Below are 17,270 nucleotides of genomic sequence, written 5' to 3'. Positions count from 1 at the left end.
GGGAGTTAAGAGGACGCCCGCCTCTGGCGTATGGAATTTCAGGGGTTTGCTTAACCTCAGGGGTTTCAATATTTGGGACCCAGGTGGAATGTTCATGGAATCGCTAGCCAAAGCTCGTACGCTGGCAGCAAGAGGAGTCAACAAGGTGAGGGAACGTAAAAAGTTCAAGCGATGGCCCGATGGCATCTCCACACAATCCTGGTCGATCAATATTTTCATGGGCATTTTGGCCAAAAAATCTGTGCCCAAAAGGCATGGCACTGCAAACGCCTTTGAGACTAAGACGGGGCCTTCCAATTCAATATCACCAATTCTAATGGAGACAACAATGTGACCCAATATACCTCAACTACCTCCATTTGCGGAAACGCAAACCCCTTGTACAGGCCTCAATCGACCAACGCTGTGTGGAAACAACCTGAAAATGCATTCCTATATAATGGTGGCTGACGCACCCATGTCCACCAAAATTCTGACTTCCACCCATTGGACATAACCAGCGACCATGGAGGAACCCGCTGCGGCCACCACAACCCGATGCGCAAGCGCAGCCCATTGATAGACCCACTTAGGCCACCCGGAGACCGATAGCGAGTGAACATCAAGCGTTTCAGAACTTTTGTGGTGCCCTGATGATCATGAACCCTATCCCTGCTAGATGTGTGAGATGGGAGGAGCAGCCGAGTGGCTGATGCGCCACGACTTGCCTGAGGCCCAGATGACGATGCCGATGTGGAGGCAGAGGGAGACGAGGTCCCACCGAAGGCCTGAGGAGCATTGCAGCAGCCCATCGCAATGTGGCCAGGCTAGTCACAGTGGAAGCAGATGGTGGACGCCAACCCCTGCGAGAGAGAAGTCCTCGCTCGCCATCGCTGCTCCGGCCGGCGGCCCCTGGCACCTCTCCTGCGTTGATCACGTACAGCGAAGGTGGCGAGATGATTCTCGTCCTGCAGCGTGCCAGCCTTCGCTGGACCCGGGTCCCCTGCACACGCTGCCACACCAGACCACTGGCGCAGGCAGAGGTATGCTTGGATCCCCTGCGCCACTTTAAGGGAAGAGATGTCTGCCTCCTTCGCTATAGCCAAAACTACACCGAGCTCCCACGCGAGGGAGAGCAAACGCTCCAAAGCCAATGAGTCGAGCGCCGCACAATCCATATTGGGGTAGGCCGCCCGACCCAGCAGCAACAAGGAGCTGCAGAAGGTGAGAGGCGTCTCGGCCTCCCCTCGCTTCCGCAGCAAGAACTTCTGGCGTGCGCTGGAGGGCGGCTCAAAAATAGCAGCCATTTGGGCATACGCCATTGTGAGCGTCATTTTGTCCGCAGGCGGAATTTAATTAAATGCGGCTAGGGAATCATCTTATGCCGTCGGGAGTACCTTGAGGGCCTCGTCCATTGGCCAACAGACCGAGGTGTAAGCCGCATCGAACCAGCCTTGAAAGGACGTCCAGTCTCTGCCAGCTGCGATGAATGCATGAACAGGCAGCAGGCGACGAAGTTTGAAAGAGCCGGAGCTGAAGACTGGCATGGGCACTCCCGAGGATGCACACGGCGGCATCGCTGCAGCAGAGGCAATGGCACCCGGTTGCTGTGTCACATCTTGGGAGAAAATGGCGCCTGATAGTTGCTTTGCATTCAAAATGGTGCCAGGTTGCTGTGTCGCATTTTGGGAGAAAATGGCGCCCGATTGCTGCGTCGCATTCAAAATGGCGCCCGGTTACTGCGGCGCACCCGGGGGCAAGATGGCGGCCGATTGCTGCGTCACGTCCATTGAGAAAACGGCGCCAAATTCAAACGTGGCAGGAGGAGAAACGGCGGGAAGCGCCTGATCTCGCTGCAAAAAAGTGACGGGCGCACACGGCTAAGCTCCCACCTCCGACATCATGGAGACGAGACGTGCAGCTAACTGCAGCAGCTGGCCGAACTGGCTGGTCAGGAGTCGCCAGCTCTCCTACGGTGGTGAGTGGCAAACCGCGGCCACCACCTCCTGCACGGGTTGGCCGGGCTCCACGGGGCGCATCTCTGGGGCCCCGGACTCTGGGGACATTGCAGGGACCTCTTCCGTACTGTCTTCATCGTCCAATCTCGCAACAGGTGGGTTCTTATGCTTCGTAGCCGACTTTGACATGGCGACGAAGATTTGCAGTCACTTCTGGCACCAGTTGTGGCATCGTAGAACCACGCGGAGACGGAACTTCTTGTAAGGGCTTTCGCCGTTTATTAACACTGTTTAAACACTCAGGCTCACACCAGGGATAGGTGTTCTCTATACTCGGTCCTTCCCACGGGCCCCTGAGCTCTACTCGTCCTAACCTCGGCTATCCCTTGGGCTCTCTCACTCGGGCCGGGACGGGGGTTCATCCAACACTGTCCGGCCGAGGAGAGAAGGACGCCACTCACTTTCAGCCGATTCTCACAGACTTTTTGGAGCCCTACTCTCAGCTATCTCTTCGGCTCTCCCACTCGTCGACCCCGGATATGGGTTCAGCCAACACCGTTTGGTCACGAGCGGGAGAGACCTCCTGCAGCCGATCCACACTCCGGGCTCCCACAACGACCCCGCCTTCGTCACGGGGTCCCCCTTAATTACCTCTTGGGCGGCTCCTTCCCTTCACTCGGACCCGCCCCTTTTCCCAAAGGTGTCCCCTTACAGCACCCATGATATGACGTCATCAGACTACTCCTCTACACATGTAGTGGTTTCCAGGGAGACTGGATACGAAGCACTTGAGGCACACGTTTATTCAATACAACTGCAGGATACACGGGTCCCTAACACAGAGGGGTAGCGGCCCCTCTAACCGATACCCAATGAGGTATAGCCTATGGGTTAGTGTGTCCTAACCACTCGGACTACACTCACGTTCCTCCGGCCAAGGGGACCTAGGGAAAGGATATCTGACCCGACACAGCCAAGGTCCTCGGGTCCCGACCACTGGCCCACTCGGTCCCGACCCTTAGAAGGACGTCGGGTCCGGGGGGTTCCCAGGGTCCTTGCCTAGCTGGTCTTCTTTCTTCAGCTTGACCAAGACTGCCGGACTCGTCCAGAGGTCTGGCTTTTATACCCATGGCCAAGTCTCTCCGCCCCTTGCCACGCCCCCCTTCTGTAACTCTCTCGGGGGCTCTGGAATATCTTCCCCAACCCCTCTCTTGGGGTTGGGAGAGCCGAGAGTCCCAACGGCCCAGCTCATCCTGCCTATCCCGGGTTACCACCCCCTATGGACACATGTGTGCTACTACAGGTAAGTGTGCATAACAATGCTATATACAGTGAAACCTCGGTATACGACCGTTTGGAATACGTCGAATTTGGTATACGTCGTGTTTTTTCGAGATAAAAATGTTTTCTGATACGACGTCTTGCTTGGGATACGACGCCTTTGCTAGAACTTGTATGGGCCGGGATGAGTCACCGCGTACAGTACCCGCGTATGCCCCGTTCACGACTGAAACAAAGTGAGAGGGGCGGGGTGGCATGGGGGAGAGGGGCGGGGGATGTGGGGGAGAGGGGCGGGGGACGTGGGGGAGAGGGGCGAGTGACGTGGGGGAGAGAGGCGGGGGGCGTGGGGGAGAGGGGCGGGGGGCGTCGGGGGCTGCCCCCATGGAGGGTGGAGCCCCAGTTCGAGGCACGCGCCACGTGCGGGGTTGAGGCACGCCACGTGACCAGCGCAGCTGGCAGCAGCGCGGTCACGTGGCTTCTGTATGAATTTTTGTAATTAGTGTCTAAATTATTTTATACAACCCCATTAATGTATAATATGCCATATAAAATATCATTTATTTTCCTCTGGAACGGATTATTTATTTTCCCTTTATTTCTTATGGGAAAAAATCGTTTGGTATATGTCATTTTCAGTATAAGTTCTACCTTCTGGAACGAATTAACGACGTATACCGAGGTTCCACTGTACAATGCCTGACACCGACGCAACATATATAATATACGCATCTCGAACAGATTTTTCAGAGATTCATTTGTAAAATGTCGAGTGATATATGGCTAAGATATTTTTGTACGCACAAAGATTATATTTAAATAGCTACATATTGCATAATCTATAAACAATTAATTGCAAGCGATATCTCATTGTACAAATAATAATGTGCATCCCTTTGTTAATCCACTACTGTTTGAAGATCCCATCACACTTGTGTTGATTATTGGAGTTGTTTGGTCATACTTCACCACGCTGATCATCACGATTTTGTTCGTCTTGGCCGGAAATGGAACCATTGTCACTGGATTCATAATGCATTGCTAAAACCACTGCACCACAATATACATTATGTGTAACGTCCTTTAATCAGGTGAAAACTCATGAAGACGCATGACCTCCTTTGCAATGAAAACTTGGATCTCTCGTTACAATGGAGAGTTATATTATTATTTTTCATTCGGTCTATTTGTGGGTAATTTTCAAACTGATGACTCTCGGTTATCATATCAGCAAACCACAACCTGGAAATTATTCTGAAAATGATGCCTGCGCAGTATATTTTGAACAGCAGATATTACAATTTACTATTTCTTTTTTTTATTTCTTTGCTGAAGTTACTAGGTGGTTGCAAGCATTAAATCGTGAATTGAATAATACTGGCTCGGGGTGATTATTATACAAACAACCTAGCTTGATTGCTTCTCATGCTTGCTAATATAACATGTCATGTGTTGGAAATTTTTCGTGGTGGCATGAGCAATATGCGTGGGCTTGTCTTTGTTGATATCATGTGGATATTTGTTTAAATACTGCATCTTTATATTCTTGGTTCTGCTACGAACAAGGTGGCCTGTGTTCAATGCCAGGGCACGGCTAATATCAGTGTTGATATCTGAACCCCCTGTGACCAGAGTGGTGAAGTATGGTCAAACAATCCTCATGGCGAGCACAGCACGGGGATGTTTTCCTGCTTCATAATTCATAACTAGTTTAATGGTTGCAGTTTGTTTTTAGTGCACTGAATAATATTTTACTTCACTTACCCAAGAGGCTTATTGTCTTATGAATCCCCACCTCGTTATGAAGGTCACGATGCTGGTGATGATTGAAATGTCTGTAGGTTTTAGTGTTGCAGATGTCATCTGCTATGCTGATTGATGTTTTTTGCAGCTCAAGTAATTGCAGGTTGCTTGTCCAGCTATGGTCTGTGTAGAATTGAAAAGATACTCTTTCTTTGAGAACTCAGTCCATGCCCAGGTGTGAATGATATCAAATTAAGATTACAATGTGTAGCCGAAGCCCTGCGTTATCCTAAATAAATATTTGCAATAAATTCCAAAGTTATCCACGTATACATAATACTTTGATATAATCTGCAATGACAAGCCAAAATAAAATGTTTACGCCAATATAAATCGTCGCTTACTGTAACTTAGGCGAATGACTTTGGGTGCAGTACCATCACAGAGGACAATCACAGTCACATCTCTGCCGAGAAATCCGTCCGACGACTCGTTTATCAGTGACACTTATCAGCGCCTGCCAATCACACAGCGGGCAGGACGGACACTCCTTACGCGGGTGACGCGGTAAAAGAGACAAAACCTGCAGGTGTTTTACCTCTCTGACCCCTTGGCTGCATTGTGCTTGCACGGTTTGTGCAGTGCCACGGGGGTTTAGTTATGTGCATGAGGCAGTCGTGTCGTGCACATAGCCCATACACGTCTCGCCGACACGCCCAACTATTTTTCTTCCCACTCGGGGCTGTCAGAACTTACTGTATTGGCAGGGCGAGGCGTGGGCTGCGCATGTGAATCTTATTGTGGGTGCAAACTCTCATTGGGCACACCCCCCGACTGACCTTGTCTAGTCTACCTTAGCGGGAGTGCATCCTACAGCGCTGGCTATTCATTACCGTCCCAGACAAATATGAACGTGACAAACTATTTTGCACAAGAACTCTCGGCAAAATGGCCGCTTTGGTGGCCTTATTAAGAAGTTGCCCGGTCGCCAGCTTGGCGGTGACCGCGCGGGATTTCTATTGAATACCCATGTTTATCGGTTGGCTCTGTGTAGCTCACTGTTGCATTTCCGATGATTATGATTAATTGTGTCCAAATGTCTTCCCTATTCACCTACCCTGTCCTTCCACCTCTGCCCTCCCCCCATATTTCTGTCCTTTTCTTCTTCCTTCCCTGCTTGCCTCCTTGTTCTGCTGTGGACAGCTGCACTGGAGGACCTCCCCGGCAACCGGGCTCCCTTTCTGTCCTGCCAACGCCTCCTGCTAATCCTTGGCTTTCTGCTGACACTCAGCACATAGCAGGCTAGTGGTGTACCCTGGAGTCGGGTGTTAGCTCGGGAACTCCAGAGCACATTCCCCACACCCCTTTGGGAGTACACGTGGATGTATGAAGCAGGGAGTTGGAGGTTGAGGGAGCGGGAATAATTTAGTAGTTTCTTCTTGCCGACCAATGACAGCCACATTGGCATCCCAATCTTATAAATCCTTCATAGGGCTTTTATTAAAATACCACTTGGTAATGCTATTCCGCTATATATTCTGTGACTCCAAACAGGTGATTGCATTCAAAAAAGAAAATAAGTTTCACAAAAGCCAAGCAGTATTGTATCATATCCCATAGGAGCTTTTGCATGCGGACTAAAATCTTTTTATTGAAAAAGAGAGAATATTAGAACAAAGCAGTGCACGACAAAGAGAAGTTAAGTCATTTTCTACAAATGTTATTTTCACCCAGTTCCTCCGTTTGCAACTTTGGTTGTCGTTTTCTCAATGACACATTATTCCCTGATGCTGGTCAAGGATATTACTGTGGATGCATGTCTCTACACGTTACCGGATGATGTCTATTAATCTCCTGCAAAGCCCACTTGTTGATGCACCGCTGTTCACTGATTGATAAATCATTGCTCAAACCACAGAGTGTGGTGGAAAACATATTACAATCCTAAACTAAGGTGACAATGTATGAAGTGTGGACAGGATGGGCTACGGTGATTTTGAACAGAGCATAAATGTATAAGCTTTGCGCAACAAAAATTCCGATCTTTCACGTGCACACACATAGTACTGGGAGGCACTGATGAACATTTCCTTGTCCCAAGGTGTTGACAGAATGTGCTTTGAATTCACCTATCATGGGAACATTTCAGTAACTTCTTGGTCACGTTTTACATTTTAGTGATTCAACGTGAACAACGCTTATGATAGTGACATCAACACTTGCATGTATGTTTAGTAATTCATATCTGCCGAATGGGCAAAACATTTGGACATGCAAAATAGTGATTCGTGTATTTTCTTTTAATTACATGCGGTACTTATCCATTTGTATCCCACAACTAGCTATGGCAACCTCCCTCTGCCTCTAGCTACCCACCCTCGATTGGTCACATTCACCCCATGTTTGACAAACGTTCAGCTGCCAACTCTCGATGAACCACTCTCCCGGTGGCATGCCGCTGTTCATGAATTGGGTTCCAAGTGAGTTTTGTTTATTTGTTGTTCAATTATTTTTTTGTTATAACAAGGCGAGTCAAAATGGGAAGCAAGGGACGTCACCGTGAATGCGGTGACGATTCCCCCATGTGCGCGCGCGCTCCTGTTGCAGAGTTTCCCAGATGTTGTATTAATAATAAATAAAATCTGACTCAATGTATCAGCTAAGTTTTTGTTTGTTATCGTGCCCTGCAAATTCTGTATTCAAAGCATGCTTCTGTAAACCAGAATATTTTTTATAAGCTGAAACACGTAACATAACGTCTCATTTCCTGTTTGGAGCCCACTCTTTGTACTGCATTGTGAAGCCTTGATAGTTGAACACACTAAATGATGTTTTGTGTGCATGTGTATTCCCTTTTCCTGCAAAGCAGTTGTAAACAATGCGGTGTAATGTCCAAAACAATTACAATGTAAACCTTAAATGTTAAACTTTTGAAAGAAACCTTAAACGTATATGATACCTACATTTTGGATTAAAATTTAAAGTGGTGACATGAAGTGGCAGTGATTAAATTTATATTATTACAGCAAGCAAAACTGGCATTAAATTAGTACATGTTAAAAAAGACTCTTGTAGTGAGCATCATCTATCTAGATGAATACGCTCGTGAATAATTACGCATATAAAGAGGGAATGATGTAGTAATTTAAGACCTGAAATTCACTATCATAGTTTTACAATCAGTTATTTGGCATTAACTTATATGAAGATAACATCAACTATTTTTTTGCAACTATGGAGACAGTTTTACACAAATGAAGAGTATACAAGACAATTTAGTTTCACTCAGCTGCAAATTTAAAGTCTAGTTGTACAGTTATACAACCCATAGCCATACTAATTAACAAAGACAAAGGGGCATTTTGAGTTTCATCATAAATGGACCTATCTCTTTGCTGCATGATGTTGGGGAAGACCTCTGAAGCTGTTAATGTTGTTTTTTCTTCTGTATAGTGATTGTGTTTTTAATTAAAATAAACGTTTAACATTAACTACAATTGCCTTTCTGATTTGTAGATGGAACAAAACAAAACCTTATTTATCCCTATCGGTAAGCAGACGCTGCACCCTTTAAACCATGAACCACGTGACTGACTTAAAGTTTAATGTCAGTTCAGCTTGCTGTATGTCTAACTTATGACTTATCTCTTGCAGTATTGTATCAACATTATATAGCTTAATATGTGATGTTAACATAATTGTAAATGCAGAACTATAATGTTTTTTTAAAGATATTTGGTGAGACACAATTGTCTGCCAAAAACAATAGAAAGTCACTGGAGGTGAAATATCGGCTCGATGCTGAATCAGATCAACCATGCAATAAATTTTCCCGGTCGGAGACAATCTTAACACGTTCCTTCGGAGTGGGCAGGTAGGAACTTGGTTGGACAGCGCATTCATGCACGACAAAAAGCTCGCGGTCACGTGACGCACTTAAACCAATCCGGGAGCATACATGTTTGGGAGGGGCTATGCACGACAGACAAATAACCCCTGGTGGGCAGTGTGTAACTGTTGTTCCTACCTGTATTAAGTTCAAGAGTGCAGGTTTCCCTCCTTTTATGCGGTAGTAGATGCATTCCAAAAAAAGGTCGAACAAAGCGAAACCGCATGAGAAGACAGCTGCCTGCCGAGTAGCGCACACGGTACACGCACAATTTTGTCCCACGTCCGACCACATAGCTGCATATGAGTTAATAAAAACCGCATACTATACTTCATAGCAAATTTTGGGTACAAATAGATTTGCCGCATAAACGCAAAATTACACAAACCGAACCCGCATAATGCAAAGGAGACCTGTAATAGGTCATTATTGTGAATACATAATATGAATGTTAGCAGATCAATAGTGCACTCATTAATGTAAGAATGTATATAAATTATGTAAGTTAAAGACAGTAGGCCTAATTTACGTATTTTTTTGCCACATACTTGTAATTCCACAAAATGTATTCCCGCTTAATTCACGTGCCAGTGTTTTGGTTCGAATCACCACGTGCAGTGTGTTGGAGCCTCATTCTACCGCAGCCAATGAGTAACCAGGGGGAGGGCCTGAGGAAAAACAGAGCCGAGCCTCATGACATAACTAAGACATCATCATGACATCATCACGCACGCTCTACCAACAAGACCGAGCTGACCAGTCTGTTCCGACTCGCACACGTGGACACGCACCCACGCTCACATGTCCGTGTAATAGTTGATCTGTGTCCTTTACCGGAGCACACAATTATAGTCGCAATAACCCAAAGACAGCTTTTGCGCTGCTTAAAAACGATGTTGAAAAAAAAGATAATGATGAAGATAATGGTGGCGATGAAGATGATGGTAACTATTTATTAATAAACGACAATCGTAACACCCAAAATTACTCTAACTTACAAACGTAATTTTATACTCATAATCAACGTTTTTGGGTTTAGATCGCGTTATTTATAAATGTGTCGTAACCCTCCACCACCCGACACGGCCAATCAGTAAAAAAGTGTCACGTTGACAAAAGACAAATAGTTCACTGCTTTAGCCCACCGGTGTGTTGAAGCGTGAAACCACAACATTTACAATTTTTGAGTACGACGTTTAGCTGGCAATTGCATCCAGCATCATCGGGCAATTCGCCATTCTGTAAATGTTGTGGTTTCACGCTTCAACACACCGGTGGGCTAAAGCAGTGAACTATTTGTCTTTTGTCAACGTGACACCTTTTTACTGATTGGCCGTGTCGGGTGGTGGAGGGTTACGACACATTTATAAATAACGCGATCTAAACCAAAAAACGTTGATTATGAATAATATTGGTCGCGAAAGCCTACGTATAATTTTATACTTACGCACATTATACTCATATTAGCCTTAACATGCAGAAACTATCCAATCCCGACTGCTACAAACTCTGTAGCACATTCCTGCCTGGCCCGTACAGAACACTGTTTATCTCACACCACCGGCGGTTAATCAAGCACGTGACATGGAATATTGTGTACACTCGCAAGTTCATGCACATTGACCTTCCTTTCATCTGTTACAGCTGACTTATCACACTCCCCAACCCATTACAGCCCTTCCAAGCAACCCGTGCCCTCACTCTTGTGGTCCAGTATTACTGCTCCTGCTCTATGATTCCCCACGAACTTTAGCCGCTCTCTCTCTCTCCCATTCTTTTCACACATCCCACGTTGACTCACGTTACCCCCTAAATTCCACAACTCAGCCCTTCCTCTCACCTGTCAGCGCCTCTCCGTTTACCACTCCCACTGAAATTCAGGAGTGCCTGGACACAAACATTGGTGGTGATGCCACGGCACATCGTGAGCTTCCGTTGTCACCGAGCGATGTTGAGCCATCTTCTCAACCCCTGAGACTAACGGCCCCCCTCGACCGAGTGATATCACAGAAGCGTATATACGCAGCTTTGCATCTCTGAATTTAATAACGATGCAAATTAATGATTGCAAGAATGCACACGTTTTCCAGGCACTGGCGATACGAAGAGTTCACGAATAACCAATCAACAATACACTCAATCCGTGTTTTTTACATTAATGTTAATTTGAATAACTTTAATTGTTATTTAATGATGATACTATGTGCACTTTGCATTCTATTAAAAAGAAACATTGATCCCATTCACTTGCAATTGGGAAATTGTCCTTTTTTAACAACGATCATGCTGCTAATGTATGAGGTAAAAATAAATGCTGTTGGGAAAACCACACGGCCTTTCTGCATGCAAAACCATCGTTTCCTGAAGAAGTGCATTGTGGTCCTCAGAGAATATGCTCCGGAATCAATACTATGGCATACTCTTAGGTTTTTTCGGTAAAGTCGCGTAGGTAAAAATAGCCCCCCCCCCCAACACGTTCCATTCATTGGCTACCACATTCAGATAAGCCCCTCCCCCCTCCTCCCCCCTTAACTTGTATTTAAGAGCTTTTCTCTTGGAATTTTGCCTCACTTGATACAGTAAATCTAGCTGTGACGGTCCCACCTGATGACGGAGACTTGTGTTGCCTCCGAAACATCGTGATTTATAATTTTATTTCTATTATTATTTTTATTTTTTATTTTTACCTACGTGACTTTACCGAAATAACCTAAGAGTATGAATCATTGCAGTCACGAAAGCTTCAAATCTAGAATTAATACTATGGCAGTACCACTGAGCATTCATTTAACCTCGCCCGTCAATGTTCTACAGCCATTGGGTTAATGCAAAGATGTGCCTCCCAAAATTGTGGTGCCTCTGAATAAGCGAAGCTCCTAGACACCTGCCATGAGTGTTTACCTCCTGTCTGTGGCCCTGAAGTATATCCGTATTTACAGCTAATAGACAAAGTAAAAAAAACGCACTACTCATTAAAGTATATTGAACGTTGTTCGCACCGTACCGAGCCAACCGTGCCCACCAGAGATTATATGTACACGTACTGTAAAAATAAATTCATTCATGTGCCTGATCCAGTGGTTCTCAACCGTTGTCGTATGACAGCCCCCCCCCCCCCCCAATCTAAACCACTGGTTCCCATGCACCAAACCTCCCCGCTCCAGCATGGTTTCTAAAGTTGCAATACACCGAGAGTGAGTTAGAGATCACAAGTCCACCGCTCGAGTCATCACTGTGTTCGCAATGCATTTATTTTGTGTTTCATACTCGTGTGCTTTTTTGCGTTAGTAAGGCATTAGTCGGTTTTGTCACTGCAATCTGGCGCCATTCCCCCCGCACACATCCATGATTTCTCCTGCACGGTATCCATGTCGCAGCCTGTGTCCACCCAGAATGACTCCAGGGGAGAGGGGTGGGGGGGGGCACGCCGCATAGCTTGAGAACTTCTGGACTTATCATTATCAAAGTTTCAACTCCATTGTGTTACTGCAAGTTCGACTGTCTTTGTTTTCGTTTTTGTCCGCCTTGCACAAAAGGAGATGGCGGCAGCCGCCCGTGTGCTTTGGCCTATTCTAGCTTGCTGAACAGCGGCAGTATTACATTTTATAACATAAAAGGGTTAAGCTGCTGCCTACTCCTGTGAGATTATTGCTGGATCTTTCAGGTGTGATTTGGTGGCAGCATTTCCACACATGCCAAGTGATTGGATGCAAGTTTTCTGCACGATTCTAGAGTGGGTCATGGTTTCATGCTCTAGCAGCCTATTTCCCTTGCGTCTTCCATTTGTTACACCTCTCTCATTTCTCTACATGTTTATCTCGTCTGTATCTGTCCGGATGAGATGGGATGGCTGCAACCCATCTCAGGATTAGTCCAAGCCACATTTAACCAATCCACCGTGCAACTTGCAGAGATGCTGGAATGCATTCTGTAAGTGGTGTAGAGAATGAGTGCATTGCTCATTTATGGAAAAAGGCCATAAATACACCAACAATCTACATTTTGAATCTTTCTATTTGAATTCAGAAATTCCAGTGTATGTTTCTGATATGAAGCTTCAAGCATTGCTTAAGTAGTGACCTATGAACAAGTACGTAGCAAGAGTTAAAACATTTTACAGCACACAACAGCTCAGAGAAGGCAGACTCTGCCTTCTGTTCTCCACCTGAAGACGGATGCTTGCGTTGTGGCCGAAACGTCGTGAGAATTATTTTGTTATGTTTTATTTTTATTATTTTATTACTTCCCTTCTACGTGACTTTACCGAAAGAACCAAGCAGATGAATCCCTGCAGTCACGAAAGCTTTAAATCGAAATGCAAAATAGATATTTGATGCCAGTGTCCAGAAACGTGAATAATTGTCTTATCCTCATTTCGGTTTATGGCATTTTTAGCAGATAAGCATGTTTGCAGATAAAAGCAGTTATATTATCTGCAATTATACATATTGGTTAAACAAATCATCCATAAATACAGGTAATGGGATAAATTTGCCAAACGACAACTTATATTCACAAAAAGGTTATGGATAATATGGAGATGATTGAAGATTGTGGGCCACGATTAATGAGTCACAGGTTGGTATATATGATAATTGACGAATAGTAAACTCATATAACCTTTTCTAAACAAAATCGCTTGCTCATCATTTACCGGTGACCACTTTGTATGTGTAATAAACGTCTTTCAAGACGATTCGTATAGAGGGTGCTTTCTTTATTTCCCAACTGCAGTAAAGCATAAACCCCACTCCTTCCCTCTCTGAATATTCTCCCAGATGGCAACACCCTTAGACGACATATATCTCCGATCCACTGGCAGAGTCCGCCCTGCTCTCTCGGCCTTGCCGCTGGCTAGTGGCATGCCGGAGGGGAGAGGCAAGCCCCGCTAGGGATCCGCCACGTGGTCGGGCGGCGAAGAGAGAAGACGACAAGCAGCGATGTAGTTTGGACCCAAGGCTCCCCACACTGACCCCGAGTCCTCCTCCGTCCCTGCTTATATTTCCCCGGGCGCAGCTAGGCCACGCCTCTGGCCACGGCCTCTCATGGAATATTCTCGATGGATCCCAAAGCATCTCTCCCGACTCCGCCTCACCTTTGGCCCAGATTCTGTCCCCTCTTAGGATCGGATGGTGTTACATAATGGTGCCTGTACCGAATTACCCTTTAGCAACCAATAGATGGCGCTCTCTCATTACATCACAGCCGTCCCGGCTAAAGATAACAACACACGTACACAATAAGAGACACGAACAGGGAAGAACTCGTGGTGTGCGCTCGGAGGAATGAGCTCCAGGAGGAATGAGAATCCCACAATAAGGCACAACCAATAACAAGTGAACATGGGGTAAAGGGACAATTCCAACAACGTGAATAAGGCAAGAACAACAACACGGTTAACTTCAATGAAATCGCAACATCTTAGAACAAGTCCGTGACGCCGGACCGTCGACAGGAGCGGCATCCTGCTCCAATTCGGTCAGCACACTGGGCAGCAGAACAGGTGGCGGAGGAGCGGAAGGCTCCACCGCAGCAGGGCCAGTCCGGGCGAGGTCACGGACTGCATTGGTGGTCACAGGCTCGGATGCTGTGGACGGCTAAACAGAATCTTTCGGGCGTCCACCCTGTAACTGCACTGTCCCCGGTTCACTGGACACGTCAGACCCCGGCAATCCAATCGTTGGGGATGAAGGAGCAACTCACGGATGGATAAATGGCTTCAACCGAGAGTGGTGGACGAACCAACGTCAGCGGCCCATCCGGATACGTACACATTGCGGACGATTAATTTCGACCACTTCCACAGGGTCTTGCCAGGGCTTATGTAACTTAGAGGAGGTGCCAACGGGCACCTGAGGACAATGTAGCCAAGCCCAGTCGCCGACGGACCATGGCATGTCATGGTCCAAGCTGCGCGCATTACATTCGTTGTGCGCCTGCGGTTTAGCGGTGTTGATCCTGGCCGCCTCCCGAGCCTCGGAAATACGTTGCAAGAAAACACGAACATGTTCCGGCAGTTTAGATTTAACATTATCCAGCGGTGATCCCAATTTGGTATCTATAGGGGGCACATTTTTTTCCCATACATGGCGAAAATCCCGTGTAAACATGCGGGGCCATCCTGTACGCGGCAAGCACGCTCAGCACATGCAAATCACAATCAGCTTGTTTGGCATCCACCGTCTGACAGAGCATGGCGGACAGAGTCCTGTTCAGACGTTCGACCATCCCATCCATCTGTGGATGGTACAGCGACGTTCTGATTTCCTTAGTATCCAATGTGTCACACACCTCACGTAACAACTTAGAGGAGAAGTTTCGACCTTGGTCCGTAAGCAGCTATTCGGGAGCACCTTTGTCCATTACGTAACCATTCAAAAACGCGTCAGCAATGGGTCCAAGGATGTACGCACATTCCGTACATCCTTGGACCCATTTGGAAACATCGGTTGTCATCCCCATCCAGTAATAATCATGCTGCAACGTCAACAATGATTTTTGGATGCCGAGGTGCAACAACTTCTCCTTGTGCAACGTACGAACCAAGTTATTACGGAGGGTAATGGGACAACAATCCGCCAGCGATTTAGCATCTCCTCCCTCCACACCATGGAAAATGAATCGGCCCCCTTCACTTGAGGCAGAAGCTGCCTGCGCGTGCTCCGCATGATGCCGCAAACTTCCTAAGGATTCATCCAGCAGCTGCTCGCGCACCCATACAGAGCGCAGAAGCTGCAATACACTGTCAACTGATGCGACCGTGCCAGCAGGTCCCAAACCGGCTATCGCAGACATGATGGTACGCATCTGCGACACAGAGGGCCCACAACGGCTCATCCCACACAAACATGGCCAACGAGGTGACTGTGGTAATCGCGACAAAGCATCCGCGTTGCAATGTCGAGTACCCTTACGATACACCATGCGGAACGAGAACCTCCTGCAAGATTTCAAGCCAACGAGAAAGTTGGCCAGCCGGCTGGTCAAGCTTCAAGGAATATAGGAGAGCCACATGATCAGTACGGACAACACATTCTCTGCCATAGAGGTAAGGCCTGTATTGCCGAATGAAATAAACAATGGCCAAAAGTTCCCTCCGGGTGACACAATAACGACATTCCACAGGAGAAAGGACATGGCTGCCGTACACAACCACCTTCTCAACCCCGTTTTTAACTTGAGATAAGACGGCGCCGATGCCCGTGTCACTAGCGTCAGTGCCAAGGATGAACAGCAGGGAGAAATCGGGATACTCAAGCGTGGGTGCATCAGACAGCCATTCACGAAGGGCTAAAAACGCAGCCTCTTCCTCCGGACCCCATTTGATTCTCTGGTTTTAGCAGTCAATACATGAAAGGGTTTAGCGACCATGGCACGAACCTACGGTAATATGACGCAAATCCGACGAAACTGCGCACGTCCCCCACACACGTGGGGGTCGGCCAATCGCCAACACAGACCGTTTTCTCCGGGTCCGTGGTGATGACCTCGGCGCTGACAATGTGACCCAAGTAATGTACCGAATTCTGTAGTAAGTGACATTTAGCCAGTTTAAACTTCAAATTAGTAGAGTGCATTATATCGACGACGATACGCAGACACCGGAGATGTTTGTTAAAAGTGCGGCTAAATAAAATACCAACGTCTAAATAAATGAGACAAGTGTCCCAGTGCAGGCCGGTCAAGATGAGCTCCATTAAACGCTGGAAGGTGGCCAGAGCCGAATTCAAGCCCATCGGAAGGCAATTGAACTGAAAGAGTCCCTGGGGCGTGTGGAACGCGGTTTTCGGTTTGGACAAGTAGTCAAGAGGTTAGTTGCCAAAACCCCAAAGACAGATCGAGAGTGGAAAAATACCGCGCCCCGGACAAAGCATCCAGGGAGTCGTCCATGAACGGGAGTGGATATGCGTCGGCCACTGAAACTTTGTTTAACTTGCGGAAATCAACAGAAAATTTGGGACCACCGTCCTTATTTTTTACAAGCACGATGAGCGCTCCCCAAGGGCTATTCGATGGGGAAATAATATCGGCGGTTAGCATGTCATTGACCGTCCGTTTCACACGTTCCTTTTCAACAGGGCTCAACCGGTGCAAGTTTTGATGAATAGGGCTGGCCTCATCCGTGTCAATATGATGAGACAACAGGGATGTGCAACCAAGATCAAATTCACTCTTACTGAAGACATCCGAAAACTCACACAGAAGTGAATGCAATTTGTTCCGTTGCTCGGAAGACAAGGACAAATTCTCCCAGCACAAAGCGACGGCCCACTGGTTGTCCGCAATATCACAAGGATGAGCCGCCCCCACAACATGTCGCGGTTCAACCTCATCGCAGTCCGAAAACGTGGTGGTGGCATGAGCCAACACCGTACCGGCTGGAACTACAACGGCATCTGGGTCCCCATTAAGCACCTGCAAGA

The 17,270-nt window shown here is 47.0% G+C and overlaps 1 protein-coding gene across 1 annotated transcript in view; it reads left to right on the top strand.

Moving 5' to 3' along the window:
- Window positions 1-8,455, top strand: part of CRTAC1 (cartilage acidic protein 1) — a 502,395-nt gene extending 493,940 nt beyond the window's left edge. Inside the window, exon 14 of the mRNA XM_061556622.1 lies at window positions 6,162-8,455. Coding sequence (XP_061412606.1) covers window positions 6,162-6,256 — 95 coding nt within the window. The 3' untranslated portion in view covers window positions 6,257-8,455. The remainder of the gene's footprint in view (window positions 1-6,161) is intronic.
- Window positions 8,456-17,270: the final 8,815 nt, after the last annotated feature.

The sequence above is a fragment of the Lethenteron reissneri genome, chromosome 22, assembly GCF_015708825.2.
Source record: "Lethenteron reissneri isolate LAM-NWPU_2019-01 chromosome 22, ASM1570882v1, whole genome shotgun sequence".
Taxonomy (NCBI): Eukaryota; Metazoa; Chordata; class Hyperoartia; order Petromyzontiformes; family Petromyzontidae; genus Lethenteron; species Lethenteron reissneri.
Note: the sequence above shows the minus strand (reverse complement) of the source record. Positions and strands in the feature narration are given on the sequence as shown.